General features: G+C 35.9%; 1 protein-coding gene across 2 annotated transcripts in view; it reads right to left on the reverse strand.

Annotated features, from left to right (window-relative positions):
• Positions 1–4,163: 4,163 nt before the first annotated feature.
• The window catches only part of LOC125238657, an 87,753-nt gene continuing 69,919 nt past the window's right edge, over positions 4,164–21,997 (reverse strand). For both annotated transcript variants that reach the window (XM_048146048.1, XM_048146049.1), the window contains exons 14-20: positions 20,977–21,306; positions 19,247–19,363; positions 18,341–18,407; positions 18,094–18,194; positions 15,098–15,274; positions 6,149–6,293; positions 4,164–5,891 (exon numbers count right to left, since the gene is read on the reverse strand). In XM_048146048.1, the coding sequence (XP_048002005.1) occupies positions 4,742–5,891; positions 6,149–6,293; positions 15,098–15,274; positions 18,094–18,194; positions 18,341–18,407; positions 19,247–19,363; positions 20,977–21,306 (2,087 nt within the window). In that variant the 3' untranslated portion in view covers positions 4,164–4,741. The remainder of the gene's footprint in view (positions 5,892–6,148; positions 6,294–15,097; positions 15,275–18,093; positions 18,195–18,340; positions 18,408–19,246; positions 19,364–20,976; positions 21,307–21,997) is intronic.

Raw genomic sequence — 21,997 nt, forward strand, 5'->3', positions numbered from 1 at the left:
AGCGGTAAGAGCGTGGGACTTTCAAGCCAGAAGTTCGGTCTCGGTTCGTAACAATGAGTTTTTGGGATCTTTTGTGCGAAATGTCATTTGATATTTTGGCCAGTCGCTTTTCGGTGAAGGAAAACATCGTGAGGAAACCGGACTAATTCCAATAAGGTCTAGTTATCCTTCGGGTTGGAAGGTCTCAGAGGAAACCTAGGGCCTAGTTAAGTTGGAAGTCGCTTTCGTAAAACTAGTGTCTACGCCAAATGTACTCATTTCCAAAGCTTATTATACAACACAAGACTACATGAATGATAAAACAACGTGGGATTAATTGTTATTCGAAATGGTTTCTTATTTTTACGTTTATTATTATTATTATTGTTGATGAAATTAATATTGTATTTTTTTGGACATTGGATTTTTCCTAGAAATATTCTAGACATGTATTTTTATATATACATATACCTAATTATATATTTTTTGTTTAACGATTATTTTTATATGAAATTGTATATTATAGACTCAATATTATTATGAACAATAATTTACAACAATAAATTGCTCTGATAATTAGGTTAGATTAAGATCATAATATATATGTAATGAACTATTCATAAGAGCTTGTAACTAGGCCTACATGAATAAAGATATTTTGAATTGAATTGAATTGAATGTTGGGATTAGTTATCAAGGACCTTATGCTCCCTCACAGCTGTGGTGAATGCCGGGATAACGCAAGGATGATGGACACAAACCGGTAAGCGCTTTTTACGGTGATTAATTTATAGTTATTTTCCCAAATATGGTCATGAAATCCTCCTATTTGTTAATATGTACCAAATACCTATATAACTTCGTATAGACAGATAAAGTCTAAGAAATAAACGTACCCCAAAACCATACAGAAAAAGGTACGGTGAGATAGATGGCGATACACCTTTGGGTACGCTCGGCTAGATGGCGCTAATATTAATATTTGACATTTTAAAACATATCAAGCTAAGAATATGGGCCAAATTGTCAAAACTGAGGTTCAAAAGTTTTAAGTCTGTGTCGAGAGATGGCAGTCTATGCACTGTGATTACACATTTTACTTTGACAGTAACTCTCTTTAATACTCGATCCTCTTTGTATGTACACAGTGCATCTGCATGCAGGCCAACGAAAGCAAATGTCATAGAAAGCGAAAGATGCCCCTTTCGCGGAGGAGCTAAATTCCCCCGTGTACGGAGAAACTGGAAAGTGAGTATATGCTGGATATTATGTTTTGTAGGCCGAGATCCCACCCTAATAATAGTTATTTTCCCCTCACTAGCTCGGAAACACGTGTTTTGTCCTTCAATACCAGCGGGTAAAAACGCATTTTATCCAGTAGTGGATAAAGTAATTTGACCTTGAATATAGTCATTTTTCTGCTTTAAAATTGATAAAAGTGAGTGAATCTAGTGATGACGATGATTTATCACCTGTGGAACTACTGGAAGCAGTGATAAACGCGCTTTTTCCGTTGTACTTTCCTCGCCATATTGAGGGGAAAAGTTTTGTGTTACACTCGGGTGCAAATATATTTTACTTCTCGTGTGTTAAAAAACACGCAAGTTCAGGATTTTATTCTCGAACCAACTATACTTCTAGAATCCTTTCACTTGCTCATTTTTCAATTCCACACTCGGCGTTAAAATACAACTTTGCTCCCTTGTATAACAAATAACTATTGTTTTACAAGGGGTCAAAGTTGTTGTTTAACCGCACGTACCAATAAAATAATAAGCGGCGCACACCTCTCCACACCCTGAGCCGCTCAAGCTATGTTGTGCCCTTGTCGCTCCGTGCGAGCTTCCGTTTTCGGGGACCCATATAGTGAGTTGGTGAGTCACTGCCTGCCTACACTGAGAGAAAATACAACCAGTTTTCACGTTCGTTCAACAAGTTTTTTGGTTAAAATAGCGCCTACGTGCTCTTTGGTTCAAACAACAAGCTACTTGTCATTTGAATCGGCAATATATTTGAATCAACAAGTCGATTTTATAAAAACAACCTGACACATATTGTTTTAAACATACGTTTGGCTGATTCAAACGGATAAACCGCAACAAGTCGAACTTGTTAAATTCACAATGCAAATTTCTCTCAGTGAATTTTTTCATGTTTTTATAACATATGGTCAAGGCAGATGCCATAGACCTTTCCATAGACCGGTCAATAGTACATTAGCATTTCAACCCAATAGCCCAGCTTATTTTGTTTCTTCTCATTGCAATAGTTCTACACTAACCGGGGCCTGTCCTTGGGTGCATTACTAGAGGTATAGTCAAAGATTATGGATAATCTTTGCTATAGTGCATAAAGGGATAAGCGTCGGTTGGTGTCACATTACCTTTTAGATTAAATTGTCTTAAAGGGCCTCTGCGCTGTTGGCTTCGGCCCCACGCATGCCTTCCAAATTTCGGGACTACATGGTCCCGAGATAAACGAAAGACATACAAATAATAATAATAAATAAATAAATATTGGGGACACCTTACACAGATCAATGATACCCGAGGAAGCGAAAAATTCTAATATTGAACCACGAGCGTAGCGAGTTCCTGCATTTACTGATGTATGGAATTACAACTCTTCCCTTCTATGGAATCAACGGATGGCTCTTTTTACAAGTCGGATCTCGCACTACATATTGTGTTGCAGGGAAAACGTAGAATTAACTTAATACATGCTTGTTTAAATAGTTTACATTGCTTTAACCTCAATTATTCTAGGTATTTAAATAAGGCCTTTTAGTTAGAGTAAATTGTATACTATTATTATAGTTAGTATATGTGGCTATCCAGTAGAAAAGGAAGAACCTTATGCTTCAAATTAAATTATAGATCCTTTGCATTTTAAGTCCAAAAGAAATTTAAAAATAAAAGATAATTTTATTTTATACTAGCTTTTTCCCGCGGCTTTGCTCGCGTTAGAAAGAGACAAAAAGTAGCCTATGTCACTCTCCATCCCTTCAACTATCTCCACTTAAAAATTCAAGTCAATTGGTCGCTTCGTTTTGCCGTGAAAGACGGAGAAGCAAACAGACACACACACTTTCCCATTTATAATATTAGTATGGATGTAGTTATACCACCTACTTACTTTAACTACATGAATGCCTCTAGCATGTGCATTTACTGCCATCTCTCGGCACAGAATTAAAACTAATAAAACCTCTTAGAAACCTTTAGAACAACTTGAGCAATATTATTTAATTTTTATGGAGTATTCAACACAAATAAATAAAATTTAAATTTTCTGGGCGAACTCACTCCATCATAGGCCACGTCTTTGCCTTTGGCTAGTCTGTGGTCAAGAGTAAGCCCATTTATAATTAAAAAAAAATGTGGTGCCAGATATAAACAAACATTCTTCTTGATTTTACCGAGGTTTTTTTCGTAGATATTAATCATCATTTGATATTATGTTAAAAGTAAGTATGACTATGTATTCAAATAAAACACAACCATTTTATTATGCAGTTTATTAAATATCAGCTACAATAATACTTAAAAATAAATATTGCAATATTTCTTACAGGTAACATTCAATTTCGAACTTCTGGTAACCATGAAAAAATCACATAAGTTTGTCTTAAAATGGATATTTAATTACTGTGCTCTAACGATTTCTATTTAACATCATTTTTCGTTTATAAACAAATTAAATAATTTTTGAAAGTAATTCAAGTTGACTTACTACTTAATTAAAATAGCAATAATTTTTTTGAGACTACCCACTTTTTGTTTTTAATTTGATGTGATTCTACCCTTTAAGTAATTAAACTAAAAAATCCTTTTCGTAATCTGAAAAAAGTTGTTTTTAAAATGTTTCTATATTTAAAATATTTACCATTTAATAATAAATATCACTTATCAACTTATCACATACTTATAATGATATAATTTCTCTTATCGTCAATTTGACACAAAAATATTACATTGGTTAAAATGATATTTTGTTTTGCAATGTCGATGGGAAAATGGGAAAATATTTGTTCTAAGGTAGGTAAATTTTATGTTTTTCCTATTCAGAATCACGAGCCCTTTCTATCTTGGACAAAAAACAAAAAAATGGTCCCCAAATTTTCTATTATTTTGCATACCTACTTTCCACTTTGTAACCGTACAAAGTGTTTGAAAAATGGTAACGAAGTGGAAAAATTAAATTTGGGACGCTTTTTTACCTACTAGGATCGAAAGGGCTTGTGATTCTGAGTAGAAAAAACGTTAAATTTACCTATTAAAAAAAAAGGTTTTGATTTTGTTTTCGAGAAAATGCCCTGTTACAAAAGTAAGTTAACATACTTAGCCATTAATATTTAAAATGTCTCAGATCACATGCAATTGTCGGCCGAAGCGGAGTCGAGGTCAACAAATATAAATAAGATCTGGTGCTTTTTTATTTACTGGCCAAGTTGTGTATACTATTTTTCTGTTCGACGGAGTCGGGAAGCGATAACTTCGTTTAGCGCAGCGGCCTAAATTTGTCGCTTTCTGGACGATAGAAAATACCTCAACACGTGCAAAAGTAAAGTTTTGTGGTCAAACTGACAATTTAAAACCGTGAATATTCAAAATCCCTTAAAAATAAATTATTTCTTTAATACTAACGATTTAAGCACGGGACTTTCTACATCATACATAAACTCTACGCTTATACTTCAAGCTCTATCATAATAACGACTCTCACAATTCTTATTCCTTAATTCGATATTTTATTTGAATGATTATGCTTTCATTTCTTTAGCCTCTTTCAAGCTTTTTTCTCTTTCCAACAATCTCCTTCTCACTTCCTCTGGATTATACCTCTTTCTGTAAACTCTACGAACTCTTCTTACAGGATTTACATTTCTTGCCTTGATTGTCTTTTTCTTACCATAATTATTACTGCTGAATACTGATGGTGCTCTATTTTCTTCCAAATGTCTAAAATTTCTAGGCTTTCTTGTAGAGTTGTTATAAATATCTCTTTGCTCTCTTATTGTAGCATCATAGAATACCTTTCCGTTCACAATCGCTTTCCTTATATTTTCCGTTGTGCTTAAAACCCTAGGTGGCCTCACGAATGTTGTCTCACTCACTTCTAAGCTTCTGTCATTGTTTTTCTCTCTTTCTATTTCTTCTTTAGTCACCTTTTGGATTATCCCTCTCCTTTCAGTTGTAGGAAATCGGTTACCAAAGTTGAAATCTACTAGATCTTTATCAACAGCTATGTTTTTAGCTTCCAAGTCTTTTTGAGATCTTTTTTCTATAATCAATTGCCCACCGCGACGTGAAGCCAGCAGTCTACCGATAGCTTCAATTTGCTTCTCCTCTGCTTCTAATGTTTTCAAATCTGATTCTTTTTCACCTTTCTTAGCGTCTTCTATATCCAAAACTTCAATAGATTCGGTTAAATCTTCTAACTTATCATCTATGCCTTTTAACTTCTCATTGTCATTGTTAACTACGACCGGTTTAACTATTTCTACATCAGATTTGTTAACTTTAACATCTTTTACCGGCTCTTCCGCCGATTCCTCCTTCGGTTCTATTTCTATTTTAGGCGTAGTCGTTTTAGCTTTCTCTATTTCATCCTTTCCATCATCAGTAACATTGGCTATATTTCTAGTTTTTTCATCCCTACGACTTTTTATATCTAGATCATTATTTGGTTGTTCAATGTTAATTTTAACAAATTCGCCTGGCTTTTGTTTTGGAGGGTCTGGTCTATCATTTCTATCTATACCATTTGGTCTGAAAGGTCTATCTGGTATAGGTCTGTCGGGTCTCTCTGGGTAGAAACCCTTTTCAGTGGTGGTTGGAGTTGATTCATTGAATTTAAAATAAGTTATGTTCGGTGGAGGACCCTTGTGTAGATACGCGACTGGCCAATATCTAAAAATACAAAACGATTGGAATTAATAAAGCTATTACAACTGTTAAATCCTTTTCGAATGAGTTTAGGATAACAAAAATTATACTTATTGTCCTTTAAATTTATTATGTAATAACTGGATTACTATTTGAAAAATGAAAAAGGATCATTGATCAAAAAATCATTCACCTGAGACCTGAGGCTGGGGCGTGGGTAGTTGTATTAAAATTTAAATATCTAACGTGACTTGAAAGTATGATGTTTTGATATTGTTTACCTTGGCACCCCAAGACCTCCAGGCACCGGCGGATCAAGCTCATGTGGGGCGTCAAGCGCCAATGGCGCCCAGTGACCACCGGGGCGAGGGTAGTTGTGGTGGTACTTAATGTGGGGTCGGGATATTGCTGGCACGCGGGTGTAGCCTGGAATATAAATCCAAATTAAATATTATTTAAATTGAACCCGAACTAGGCAATAGGCTACTTGCCTCCTAGCCAAATCAGCTTCTTTTTAAGAACTGTCAAAACGAATTTGAACAACTTGCTAATATGCAATTTATATGAAATCGAATTGAGTGACGTCACGGTCAACTCAGTTACTTTATATATTTCTACCTGACTTATTAAATAGAAATTGGATTTAAAAATAACTTCTGTCCATGTTTTTCTTATAATTATCTGATGCTTTATTTCGTGCATGGTATAAAATATTTTATTTTTTACTACAGTCAAGTTCCCTATTCTGGTTTTGTCCAAAAAAGGCGATAAAACTAATATATTATGTATTATGTATAGCATTATTTTTGGGCTATGAGCAGCAATTTTATTACATTGTTTTAATAAATATATAAGGAAGACGAATTAGGCGTTGAAGAGTTCATTTTTCTTAATCGGATGATAATGGGGCAGGAGGCCGTGAGTTCGTCTACCAAAAGGCAATAATTTTCCACTTTTAGAGTCATTGTAAGCCTTGAAAAAGTTTTTTCCGGTTCCGGCCTTTGAAACGTAACGTCACTGTGCTGTCGCTCCGTAAATAAATAGCTAAAATAAATAGTCAAACACTAAAGTTCTCCCAAAAACATAATTCCGAGTGTTAATCAGAGTGTAATAAAGTGGTGAAAGTATTAGTTTAGGTGCAAATATTGAAATCTGCGAAGTAGTAAGACGAAGAAAAGTGGTGTGATTTGTGAGGTTAAGTTTAACATAGAGAAACGGATGATCGAACTGTCAGTGACAAAAAAGTGACATCTCGATTGTTGCCAGTGATAAACGTAAAAATATCCCATTTCCACTGCGTTCCGTTTCACGCAAAAACATGGAAGCACAATTCGAATTGTACTTTGCAAAAATGCAAAAGGAGTTAGAAAAACAAACCGATCTCCTAACTACGAGAATAACGAACACCATAGACGAAAAACTGAAACCTGTAATGGAAGAAAATAGTAAATTAAAAAAGAAAGTGGATCAATTAGAAAAGAAAATAGAATATATGGAGAATGAGAAGAAAAGCAATAATATAATAATACACGGGCTAAAAGAAGGGGAAAAAACCACGGCAGACCTAATAAAATATATGCAAGAAAAGTTTTTAACAGAATTAAACATATCCATCGAAGCTGCCGACATAAACAAAATTTATCGCATTGGAAAAAACAAGAAAGGAGAGAAGCCAAGACCAACGCTGCTATCTTTTGTGAGTGGTTGGAAGAAGCTAGAAGTACTGAAAAACAAAAACAAGTCCAAGGAACTACAGCTCACGGAGGATTATTCCAAAGAAATTTTAGAAAAGAGGAAGGCTCTCATACCACAATTAATTGAGGAAAGGGAAAAAGGAAAAATAGCCTACATCAAATACGATAAATTGATAGTTCATGAACATGAAAACACAAATACAAGAGACAGCAGAAAAAGAGAATTGTCAATTTCCCCGTCAACATCAAACACACAGACAAAAAAGCAACAAATTACTACCTCATCTAATAACTATAAAACAAACACGTACGATCTGTTTAGACCTAGATCTAACTCAAACTCTTCAGAATACATGAGGCAGCAACTGTCAACAAAAAAACCGGAAGAATCAGCATAGCAACTAAATCAACAAACAGCTACTAAATTAGGTCCCAACCCGGCTGGTCTCCGTGGGACGTCAGACCAACACCCTCCATCGAAAGGAAATAAACCAAATAACCCAATTATATCCAAAGAAAACAAACAAAAGTCAATCAAAAAAATAAACATATGCACATACAATGTAAGATCCCTTGCAACAACTACAAGGCTACTAGAGCTAAACAACGCCATTAAAAAACTAAACTGGGATATCATAGGCCTAGCCGAAGTGAGAAAACCGGCCAAGAGCGTGTCGGGCCACGCTCAGTGTAGGGTTCCGTAGTTTTTCATATTTTTCTCAAAAACTACTGAACCTATCAAGTTCAAAACAATTTTCCAAGAAAGTCTTTATAAAGTTCTAGTTTTGTGATTTTTTTCATATTTTTTAAACATATGGTTCAAAAGTTAGAGGGGGGGGGACGCACTTTTTTTTCCTTTAGGAGCGATTATTTCCGAACATATTAATATTATCAAAAAACGATCTTAGTAAACCCTTATTCATTTTTAAATACCTATCCAACAATATATCACACGTTGGGGTTGAAATAAAAAAAAAATCAGCCCCCACTTTACATGTAGGGGGGGTACCCTAATAAAACATTTTTTAGATGTTGTAAAATATTCCATAGAAAGAACTATAGAAATTTCATGTGTTGAATTAGACAGATATATTATTGTATGTGTTTATAGACCACCATCAGCTGACTTCAGCATATTTGAATCTACAATGGAAAATGTTCTGAATTTAGTATGCAAGGGCCAAAAACATGTTATTGTATGTGGAGATTTTAATGTTAACTTGCTCGAGTCATCTAGTAATACTGTTAAAATGTTCTGTTTGTTTAAATCATTTAATTTATTTAATTTATTTCTTGAACCTACTCGGGTAGGTGTGACTAGTGCAACATGCCTAGATAATATTTTTTGTAACTGTGAATGTACAGATAAGAAATTATTTAACTGTTTTCATTCCGATCACAGCGGCCAAAGGGCAGCTTTCTTAAACGTTATTCATGATACTCCACAAACAATAACATATAGACCCATTACTGGATCTCGCTTGGAATCATTCAAAAATGAAATTCAACATAGTTTGTCTATAATACCATTTTCGCATTATGACTGTAATCATTTGTATCAAGATGTTTTCAATGTAATTCTTAATCAATTTAATAACAATTTCAAAGTGAAATCTATTAGTGGGTCAAAAGTTAAAACAAAGTTTAGTGAATGGGCTACTGTAGGTATTCACAAAAGTAGAAAAAGACTTTATGAACTTTATGGTGAGAGAGAGCTGAACAAGAATTCAGAATTCCTGGACTATGTAAGAAACTACTCAAGAATCTTCAAGAAAGTGTGTTTAACTGCTAAGAAAAACTTTATTAGTTCTAAATTGAAAATGTCGGACAACAAAGTGAAAACAACTTGGAGTATTATAAATAAAGAAGCTGGTAAATGTAAATCACGCGATTGTCAAGTCAACATTGTATCAGATAATCAACAAATAGTGTCGAACAGCGATGTTGCCTCGGCATTCGAAGATTATTTCTCAAACATAGCCGTTAACACCACAAAATGTTTACATTCTTCTGCGGCTCAAGCCCATTCATTACTTTGTGCTAATGTTAAGAAATGTAATAATTCATTTGAATTTAGTCAAGTAGACTCTGTAAATATTGTTAAAACATTCAAGTCACTCAATTTAAAGAAAACGGAAGACTTATGGGGAACATCAGTTAAAGTAATTAGTCATGTCATAGATATAATAGCACCTTACTTGGCCGTAATATATAATATTTCAATTTCACAAGGCACCTTTCCAGATCTTATGAAATGTAGCAAAGTCATACCGCTTTTTAAATCGGGTGATTCGAGTGATATAACCAATTTCCGTCCCATATCAATACTTCCTGTACTAAGTAAAGTCTTTGAGAAGCTAATGTTAAATGATCTACTGGGACACTTCAACAGACATAGATTACTTACAAGCAAACAGTTCGGTTTCACAAGGGGCCGTTCCACGACCGATGCTGCTTCGGTACTCATTAAACATATATATAATTTTTGGGAAAATTCTTGTGATGCAATTGGCATATTTTGTGATCTTTCAAAAGCCTTTGATTGTGTGGATCATGGAACGCTCATTTTGAAATTAGAACACTATGGTTTGTCTATAAATGCCCTAAACTTTATGTCTTCTTACCTTAGCAATAGAACACAAACAGTAGTTGTTAACAAAACTCGCTCTAGCGGGACTGTAGTCCAATTAGGAGTGCCACAAGGCTCAATTTTAGGTCCATTCCTGTTTTTGGTTTATATAAATGATTTGCCATATATAGTAAAAAACTTTTGTGAAATAGTACTTTTTGCTGATGATACATCACTGCTTTTTAATGTTGACCGAAAATCCACGGATTACAATGTAATTAATAGCACGTTAGCTGATGTACTGCAGTGGTTTACTGTCAACAATTTACTTCTTAATTCTAAGAAAACCAAATGTATTCGATTTTCTCTGCCGAATGTTAAACCAATCGATACAAAAATACTTTTGAATGATGAATGCTTAGAGATGGTAGATACAACACTGTTTCTTGGTTTAACATTGGACAAAAATCTACAATGGAGTCCTCATATAAAGAAACTAGCAAGCAAATTAAGTTCAGCCGCATACGCCGTTAGGAGAATCAGGCAACTGACTAATGTTGAGACAGCTCGCCTAGTGTATCATAGTTATTTTCACAGTGTAATGTCATACGGTATTCTGGTTTGGGGCAAAGCAGCTGACATACAGACTATCTTTGTATTACAAAAGAGAGCCATTCGTTCTATTTACAACTTAGGAACACGTGAATCAGTAAGAGAACTCTTCAAAGAAATTAATATCTTAACTGTAGCTTCCCAATACATTTATGATAGTATAATTTATGTTGTTAAGAATTTAGACTGTTTCACTAAGAATTCTGATATCCATAATTATAACACTAGAAACAAAAATAAGCTTGCCATAAAGAAGTTTCGTGTCCGTAAAGTACAGAAGTCATTTGTTGGGCAATGCATTCATTTTTATAATAAGTTACCTGACACTGCTTTGAGATTACCCCTCCCAGCTCTTAAGAACTACTTAAAAAAAACATTGATGTTAAAGGCTTATTACAGAGTCGAGGACTATTTGACAGACAAACATGCATGGCCCGAACCAGAAACTACAAAAAACGAATAGCAATTAAAATAATTGTATTATGTATAGAGGACACAGTTCAGATAAGAAAGCACATCAAATATTTTATATTTTATGTTGTGTAGGTAAATTACATATTTAATGATATTGAGATTCATATTATCTTTTTCTTCTGTGACAATTTGATATGTTTTCTCTGAAGAAGAACGACGTATTATTAAGCAATAATATAATTTATTGAAATTAATTTCCATAGAGTACCTAGTCTGTTCATATTCTTTGATGAATACTTTTGCATGTTAAATTGTATCTTGTTATTTAATGCATGTTAATTATAAGATGTAATGTTTTGAAAAGAAGTTGCCCGCCGAGTTTCTTGCCGGTCCCATAGTGGATACCCCCCACCCAACTGAGGGGGGACTGAAATCTTCTCGAGGCTGAGGCGTAGGGTTAGAGCCGGCGTAGCTTTATTTGACGTTCATATGCGCATTGTAATATGCCTACTTGAAAAATAAATATTTCATTTTCATTCATTTTCATTTTCATTTTCCATTTTTTATTTTTGCACTTTGTTGGCGTGATTGATATACATATTGGTACCAAATTTCAGCTTTCTAGTGCTTACGGTTACTGAGATTATCCGCGGACGGACGGACGGACGGACGGACGGACGGACGGACGGACGGACGGACGGACGGACGGACGGACGGACGGACGGACAGACAGACATGGCGAAACTATAAGGGTTCCTAGTTGGCTACGGAACCCTAAAAATGGGAAGTGCCATAGAGGAATATAGCGACTACATCCTTTACTACATCGGTGAGACTAAAGGCCATCATGGCGTAGGATTTATTGTGAAGAAATTTTATAAAAACCAAATAACAAGCTTCATAGGCATATCTGAGAGGGTTGCCTTGCTAAAAATGAATTTTGAGAATGGACCACTGTCATTAATACAAGTATATGCTCCGACAGAAAGCGCAAATGAAGAAAAAATGAAGAAATTTTATCAGGATCTGGAAAAAGCACTCGAGATGGCAGACACTCACTTTTTAATCATGGGCGACTTCAATGCGAAAATTGGCCAACCGAGACCTCATGAGAAACCAATAATGGGCAGCTATGGGTATGGAGAACGAAACACAAGGGGCGAACGACTGATAGCATTCGCCCAGGCAAATAAACTGTCTATACTGAACACACATTTCAAAAAGAAAGAATCTAGAAAATGGACCTGGAGAGCCCCAAATAACAAAACTACAAATAAAATTGATTTCATACTTAGCCCAAATCCCAAACAAGCAACTAACCTAGAGGTCCTCAACAAAATAAACTTCCCATCAGACCATAGGATGCTGCGATGCTCCCTAAATATGCAACAACCTAAAACCAGTAGACATAATTTTACATGCCTAACAAACAAGCTGCAGACTGCTCAAGACAAAGAAAAATATATAAAAAACTTAAAAACAAACATAAAAATTCTAGAAGCAACCATCGATAATGAGGAAAATATACAAACCATTAGCAACACATTAGAAGAAACAATATCAAAAAGTATGAATACAGATAAAACAAGTGATAATAGCAAAAGTAACAAAATTATTAGCGAACAAACACTCAAGTTAATAGAGAGAAGGACAGAGCTGCTAGCTACAAAAAATAGGACGAAGGAAATAAAGAAGGAACTCGGGGAACTTTTCAAGAAAACCAGCAGAGCACTCAGAGAAGACTATGAGGTCTACCGAAAATCAGTAGTAGAGAGGAATATGTCAAAATTCCGTAGCACCAAGAGAGCATATAAGGAACTCTCAACTTACAAAAACTGGATACAAGGACTAAAGGATGAAGAGTACAAATTTAACAAAGTACTAGTAGAGGAAAAAGTCCCAACTCAATGGTGTCAATCCAACATCATACTGCTCTATAAAAAGGGAAACCCACTTGACATCGGCAACTACAGGCCCATCAGTCTACTTTCCTCAGTATACAAGCTTTTCTCGTCAATATTATTGAGCAGAATAGCACCAGGAATCGATAGAAACCAGCCTATTGAGCAAGCCGGCTTTAGACCTCAATTCTCTACGATTGACCACATACATGCCACCGAACAAATTATAGAAAAATTCAAAGAGTTTAAAAGACACATACAGCGGTATGTGGCGTTTGTAGACTACTCAAAAGCGTTTGACAGCTTAATACACACATCAATATGGAAAGCGCTGAAAAGCAACAACATTAATGAGAAATATATTAACATCATAAAGAACATATACTCCAACAGCGTCAGCAGAGTGAAACTGGAGAGACTAGGAGAGGAATTTAAAATTGCTAAAGGTGTCAGACAAGGGGACCCCCTCTCTCCAAAACTATTTATAGCGGTGCTGGAAGAAATATTTCAAAAACTTCAGTGGGAAAAGAAAGGTATATGGATATCAAACAAAACACTCACGCATTTGAGGTTTGCGGACGATGTCGTTCTATTTAGTGAAACAGCCAAGGGTATGGAAACAATGCTAACGAGCCTAAACGCAGAGAGTCAAAAAGTGGGCCTCAACATGAACGCGTCTAAAACAAAAATTTTAACTAACAGTCACAAAACATGTATAACTGTAGAAGGGAAAGCAATAGAATATGTGAACAACTATGTATACTTAGGAAAAATGATTTCATTTGACCCTAACAGCAACGAAAACGAGGTAGATAGAAGGATAAACATAGCTTGGAGAAAATACTGGTCACATAAAGAAATCCTAAAAGGAAATTAGTTTAAAATTAAAGAAAATAGTCATGGATTCCTGCATACTACCCAGTTTGACATATGGATGCCAGACATGGGTTTTCACCGAGAAAGTACGAGGAAAAATCTTATCTTGCCAACATGGGATGGAGAGAAGCCTTTTAAACCTAAAAAGAATAAATAAAGTCAGAAACACCATTATTAGATCGCAAACAAAAGTAACAGACGCGCTACAGTATAGCTTAAGGCAAAAATGGAGATGGGCCGGACATTTGGCAAGGTACAAAGATAATAGGTGGACTGTTCTGGCAACCAAATGGAAAGGTCCTCTTGGAAAAAGAAACAGAGGGAAACAAAGAAAAAGATGGAATGATGACATCACAGAAACCGCAGGAAATAATTGGGAGCATATTGCGGAAAACAAAATCAAATGGAAGAAGATGGAGGAGGCTTTTACCCTCAAGGGATCACACATCAATATATAATAAACAAAATACCTCTAATATAACAAAATAAATATGGGATGTGTGAGAACAAAGCTAAATAAATAAATAAATAAATAAGCCTTGAAAACAACCATAGCATATTTTTCTTCATTTGCTGAATAGTCTTCGAGAAGTTATTTTGAAGAGTATTTATTAGGTTTTGTGATGTCTTTCTACACATATCTGTTTATACCGGGTTACTCTCATCTGGCAGAATGAAAATTATGACACGCTATCAAAAAGGAAATACTGTCCCAGATCCACCGTTAGGTACGACGACGAGCGAAGCGATGAGGAGTGTTAGGTATATTGCATCCCTAATACGTCGGACTCGCTATCAAAAACCAAATCGAAAGGTGAAAGACAACTATGCCGCCTAAATATTATGCACAAATATTATCTGCGAAAGTAGGTACTATTCGACTAGAAGACTATTATGCTCATTAACATTATGCCAATATACCATTCGGTATTATATAAATGTGCGATATGATTTATGCCAAATCATATTTTGCGTAAGGTGTTTCTGCAAAACGTGACTTCTGCCAAAATAAATGAGAAAAAAAATTCTGCAAGACAATACCATTTACACCACAATGGAATTTTAGAGAATAACTTATAGCATTAATTTCGCTTGTAGCACACGTTTCCACTTTATTATAAAATATTAATTTAATACCGAAATCGGTCAATTATTCATACTAACCAGGCAAAGGATTCCCATACTGATCATAGTACGCCTTCGGACCGTCCTTGTACAAGTCGTCCCAGTATTTCCTGTCTGCCTCCGAGATGTACGGCCCTAGTAGAGGCTTGTCTACGTCGTCGGCGAAGTAGCCCGGTCTGCCAGACCACGGTCTGCCGGGGAGGCGGGAGGGGGGCTCTGGAAATATTAAATAGTCAAAATGGGTTAAACTTTAATAATAAAAAATCATTCATTCATTCATTCATTTATTTAATAAAGAAAACAATAGCTTAGAATTTTACACGTGGATAAATTACTGCCATGTATTAAGATTTAAATTCATTTCATTTTTCTAGGCTAGGGTTTTTTTACAATATGTAATATATATGTCACCGTAAAATTGTAAAAACCGTTAGTTTATAATTTCACTAGCGAGATTATGAACTAACGAAATATTGTGAACTGCAACGTACAGTTCACAATTTGACGGATTATTTTTACGTTAGATTATAATCTAACGAAGCGAAACCGTCAAATTGTAAACTATCATGGCGTCGGAACGAAGCTAGCGCTCTGATTGGTCGGTTTTATAGTAGATCGTTCTGTGGCCATAGAGTAACTGACACAAATAGACACTGCAATCACAGATGTCAATCAAAAATCTCATTAAACTTTTATCATCAAAATTCGATATATTGTTTAAGAAAATGGTGGAACCCGCCAAATAAACAAAATTATCAGTTCCTTTGCTTGTTATGTGGCGGCTTAATTGGTACATTTCTTGTGATTTAATATTCAGTTTTCGAAAAAAAACCGTTAGTTTATAATCTTACTAGTGAGATTATTAACTGACGAGTTATGGTGAACCGTAACGTTCTCAATTTAACGGATTATGTTTCGTTAGATTATAATCTAACGGAGAGCAACCGATAAATTGTTATTCGTCATATGCGCCAGAAGCTAGTGCTCTGAATGGTCAGTTTTTTGTTAGATCGTTCTGGGCCCTTAGAGTACCTAACATAAATAGACACTACGATCACAGATGTCAATTATTAGTACATTACTCTTCTTTCAGTCGTGTTTTGATTTATCGACACTCGTTTCAAACTTCCTCTTTTTCGCACTTGTATCGTTCGACGTTTTTCAGTCCATACATATGGATGGCCCTTTAAAGTTTCGATATAGGCACATAATTAACCACATTTCGCACTAGTGCCATAAAACTGCACCATGTGTACTGAAATATACTTTTCAGTACAGATGGTGTTTTTTTTACGCACTAGTGCGAGAAGTGGTTCGTTATATGCCAGGTCGAAACTTCGGAGGTTCATCTGTACTGAAAAACGTCTTACGATACACGTGCGAAAAGGAAATTCGGAACTCGTGTCGATTTAAAACACTCCCTTCGGTCGTGTTTTAATTTATCGCCACTCGTTTCGAGCTTCCTTTTTTACTCACTTGTATCGTAATGTACTATTTCAGTACAGATGGTGTTTTTTTTACGCACTAGTGCGAGAAGTGGTTCATTATATGCCAGGTCGAAACTTCGGAGGGCTATCTGTACTGAAAAACGTCGTACGATACTCGTGCGAAAAGGAAATTCGTAACTCGTATCGTGGCGTGTCGATTTAAAACAATAATTTATCGCCACTCGTTTCTAGCTTCCTTTTTTATGCACTTGAATCGTAATGTACTATTTTAATACATTAATTGACATCTGTGATTGTAGTGTCTATTTATGTTAGGTACTCTATGGACACAGAACGATCTAACAAAAAACTGACCATTCAGAGCGCTAGCTCCTGACGCATATATGACAGTTTACAATTTGATGGTTTCGTTTCTCTCCGTTAGATTATAATGTAACGAAACATAATCCGTTAAATTGAGAACGTTACGGTTCACCATAACTCGTCAGTTAATAATCTCACTAGTAAGATTATAAACTAACGGTTTTTTTTCGAAAACTGAATATTAAATCACAAGAAATATACCAATTAAGCCGCTACATAACAAGCAAAGTAACTGATAATTTTGTTAATTTGGCGAGTTCGACCATTTCCTTAAACAATATATCGAATTTTGATGATAAAAGTTTGATGAGGTTTTTGATTGACATCTGTGATTGCAGTGTCTATTTGTGTCAGTCACTCTATGGCCACAGAACGATCTACTATAAAACCGACCAATCAGAGCGCTAGCTTCGTTCCGACGCCGTGACAGTTTACAATTTGACGGTTTCGCTTCGTTAGATTATAATCTAATGTAAAAATAATCCGTCAAATTGTGAACTGTACGTTACAGTTCACAATATTTCGTTAGTTCATAATCTCGCTAGTGAAATTATAAACTAACGGTTTTTACAATTTTACGGTGACATATACAATGTAAAAACACTTGTTAATCATAAAGTAATTCATGAAAGTAAAACAGATTCAAATAGCCTTGCCAAAGTTTGTCTGACAAAAGACAGTAATTTTCCCATGACTCTTAATTATATTTCTTTATTTTTTCTACAGCTTAGGGGAACTCAAGAGTAATTAGGCAACCTAATCCTTAATATGACCAATTTTCAAAGTTTTTACGAATCTAAATCTACAATGATCGTGCGCAAAAACATCGACATAAAATGTTGGTAAGTAAATGGTTTTTATTATAATACCTTCAAAGGTTAAAAATGTCTCATATTTAGATACATACATACAACATACATACATACCATCACGCCTGTATCCCATAAAGGGGTAGGCAGAACACATGAAACTACTAAAGCTTCAGTGCCACTCTTGGCAAATAAGGGGTTGAAAGAAAACGAAACTGTGACATTGTAGTGACAGGTTGCCAGCCTCTCGCCTACGCCACAATTTAACCCATATCCCATAGTCGCCTTCTACGACACCCACGGGAAGAAAGGGGGTGGTGAAATTCTTAACCCGTCACCACACAGGCTATATATCATATCATATTTAGATATAATTTAATATTCATTCAAAATGAGAATTTAATAATTTATGTACCTCTATGGCCTTGAGAGGGATGAGGAACGTTATGCTGATGGTACGGATAGTATTTTTCACTGCACGGACGCCATTGGTCCTTTTCCGGTCCGACGTAACACCTTAGAAAAAAAATGTTTAAAAACTCTACTAATATCTTGTTTTTTTATTTCTTATTTTTTTTATTCGTAAATAGGGATGTTTATTTTTATAGTTTTTTTATAACATGATATTAATTTACAGTTTTGAATCAAGTTTTAATTCTTACCAAGGCTTGCTGAATCCTTCGCTGTATCCACATCGGTGACTCGGGGCACAGCAGTAGTCCCAAGAACCTGTAAAAGAGTTTTTAGAAATAAAACTATGGAAACGGATTAAATCGCGTATAATGAATTTACAATTCATCCCGACGTTTCGAACACTTTACATGGTTAATGGATCAAGAGAGCGAGAGAGTGTAGGGGAGTTTTTTAGTTTGGAATAATTTATCGAAATTAAGCCGGGTTTTTTTTTATGTTTTCTATAAGTTTCTTACCAACTTCCCCTCCTGGTTCGCAGGCCCAGTGTCCAGCCCCAACGTTCTGGGCAGAAGTGGTCCCGGTATTATTCGAGAATCTCTCACTCTTAAGTGGCCTCAAAATTTGAGTTTCATGTGCTAATTTTAAACCCCTACGCAAAAACGACGGGGTGTTATAAGTTTGACGTGTCTGTATGTCTCTGTGTGGGTGCCTGTCTGTGGCATCGTAGCTCCTGAACGGATGAACCGATTTAGATTTAGTTTTTTTTGTCTAAAAGCTGAGTTAGTCGGGAGTGTTCTTAGCCATGTTTATTAAAATCGGTCTACTATGTCACGGTCGGGGGTTTTTTCAAATTTAAAATTTTGTGGTTATCGATGTAGGGAACAAATCAAATTGTTTTATTAAATATTTTGCACAAATTGGTCGCCCGTAGAGTTGGTCAAAGGCGCCTAGCCTTCAGAAATAATATACACTAGAGAAATTTCGACGGGTACCTCGGCGGTCGGGGTGGTGTAGCGGACGAACACGTCAGCCGCGATCGCTGGAGACCCGGGTTCGATTCCCGGCTTCGCCACCAGTGGGCTTGATTGCTTTTTTTGTGTATGGTGTCTATTTCAGTTTATAATTTTGTGGTTATGTTAATGTATGTTTCTTACCAACTTCCCCTCCTTCTGGCTCGCAGGCCCAGTGCCCAGCCACCACGTTCTGGGCGCACGTGGTCCCGGCGCGACACGGGAATCCTGACACGGTGTATTTACTCCAGGATACTGCAACTGTAGGAATGTTATGAGTTAGACCTTTATGATAAATAATTAGGGATTTAAAATTACATATTATTGATCAGTTCTTATTATACAGCTAATAAATATATTAGTAATTGAAATTTTCTATCTATACCTATTTACTAAGTACACTAGTGTGCGCAGCCGAATGCATGTAAACGCTCACGAAACGCTCACGATTATATCTCTTTCGTAGCTATCTATCTCTATCGCTTTTGCGTATTGCCGCGTCAGAGCTCCTACATTTCTGCGGCGTTTCGATTGCGTTTCGTTTCGCGAAAAATGCCATTCGGCTACTGGTCCAGCACGGGAAGCATGGACGCGCGATAGACGATAAAATATCAGGCCGTCCCTATCGCACTATTAGTAGGTAAGTGCGATAGGGACGGCCAGATGTTTTATCATTTATCGCGCGACCATGCTTCCCGTGCTGATCCTTTATTAACAATACCTATTTGAAATATTAGCGACAAGAAAATAAAAACTTTACACAATTAAAAAAAAATTAAAAAAAAAAAATTACTTTACTAGTCTGCAATAAACTGAAGGTTTTATTAAAAATATATGTACCTATTTGAAAAGTGTTCATTTTAATCTAGTAAATCATGACTAAAATTACATATAATATTGGAATAAATCTACCCAGGTAGGAGGACGTAAATAATATTTTTAATACTAAATTATGAGTTTTCGAGTGCACGACCCTACCCTACAGTGCATTGTTTTCTATGTAATATACAATCTAATCTACATTAACTAAATGAACTGCATCTAATAAATGACCGTACATTCTAGCTGCGTTTCTAAATATTCTATCAAAGCGTGCTACTACAATGTCTTTTACTATGAAATGATCGCTAGCTACTGTTGTTCTTGATGAAATCTAATCTACAGTAAGATACGAGTAAAACTAACCTGAAAAAACGCAAAACAATTAGTAATAAAAAAAAATTGTCAAATTTCCAATTTTTGTATAAAATTTTAAATTTTATTACAATTGCAGATAAATAAAAACTGGCCAAGAGCGTGTCGGGCCACGCTCAGTGTAGGGTTCCGTAGTTTTTCATATTTTTCTCAAAAACTACTGAACCTATCAAGTTCAAAACAATTTTCCTAGAAAGTCTTTACAAAGTTCTATTTTGGTGATTTTTTTCATATTTTTTAAACATATGGTTCAAAAGTTAGAGGGGGGGGACGCACTTTTTTTTCCTTTAAGAGCGATTATTTCCGAAACTATTAATATTATCAAAAAATGATTTTAGTAAACCCTTATTCATTTTTAAATACCTATCCATCAATATATCACACGTTGGGGTTGGAATGAAAAAAAATATCAGCCCCCACTTTGCATGTAGGGGAGGTACCCTAATAAAAGATTTTTTCCCATTTTTTATTTTTGCACTTTGTTGGCGTGATTGATATACATATTGTTACCAAATTTCAGCTTTCTAGTGCTTACGGTTACTGAGATTATCCGCGGACGGACGGACGGACGGACGGACAGACAGACATGGCGAAACTATAAGGGTTCCTAGTTGACTACGGAACCCTAAAAAAGATAAAAAAAACTTTTTATATACAAAAAAAGTTCAAACAGTACTTACTGGGTCCATCCTCTTTCTCACCAGGATATGGTCTTTCTATAGGCCTCAGCGGTCTACCCTCAGGCCTATACCCTGGTCTCTCTATAGGCAAGTACCCTGGCTTCTCATACCCTGACCCAGGATACCCAGACCCACTGGGATTAGGAAGGTAAGGCTCAAAAGGTCTAGGGTCTGGGTAGCTGGGTTTGAAGCTGTCTATGTAAGGTTTGTCAGGGCGGTATGGACCTATTGGGCCAGTTGGGCCGGTTGGGCCGGTTGGTGGGTCTATTGGTGGGCCTGATGGTGGGCCTGATGGTGGGCCGGACGGTGGACCAGAGATGTACGGAGGAACTGTAAGAAACGAAAATATTTGACTACGTAATGGTCGATAGTCTGAGGTAAGCAGGTACTGAACAATTTTTATTTGTTTATTTAATCTTTATTGCACAAAATAGAACAGCGTACAAAAAGCGAACTTAATGCCGTAAGGCAATTTAATGGCGTAAGGGAATTTTGTGTACTTTATGTCAAAAAAATATTATTTAGGTATTATTATTTAGACCCCAATGTCTCCCACTGCTAGGCAAGAGCTTCCCCCTATTCTTTCACTCAACCCTGTTTAGAGCAATACGAGTATCTGGCCAGTCGTGGCCATGGCTAACGTGGTCTACCAGATCCCCGGTTAGAAACAAAAAATAATATTTATCAAACCATTATTGACGACCGGTTTGGCTCAGTCGGTAGTGACCCTGCCTGCTGAACCGCGGTCCTGGGTTCGAATCCCGGTAAGGGTATTTATTTGAGTGATGAGCACAGATCTTTGTTCCTGAGTCATGGATGTTTTCTATGTATATAAGTATTTTGTATATTATGTATTGTATATCGCTGTCTGAGTACCCACAACACAAGCCTTCTTGAGCTTACCGTGGGACTCAGTCAATCTGTGGAAGAATGTCCTATAATATCTATTTTATATTTATCAAAATTAAAATCTGCCGAAAATGACTCAGTAATGGAAATACGAAAGATGGCAAAACGTAAA

Source organism: Leguminivora glycinivorella, chromosome 24, assembly GCF_023078275.1.
Source record: "Leguminivora glycinivorella isolate SPB_JAAS2020 chromosome 24, LegGlyc_1.1, whole genome shotgun sequence".
Classification (NCBI taxonomy): Eukaryota; Metazoa; Arthropoda; class Insecta; order Lepidoptera; family Tortricidae; genus Leguminivora; species Leguminivora glycinivorella.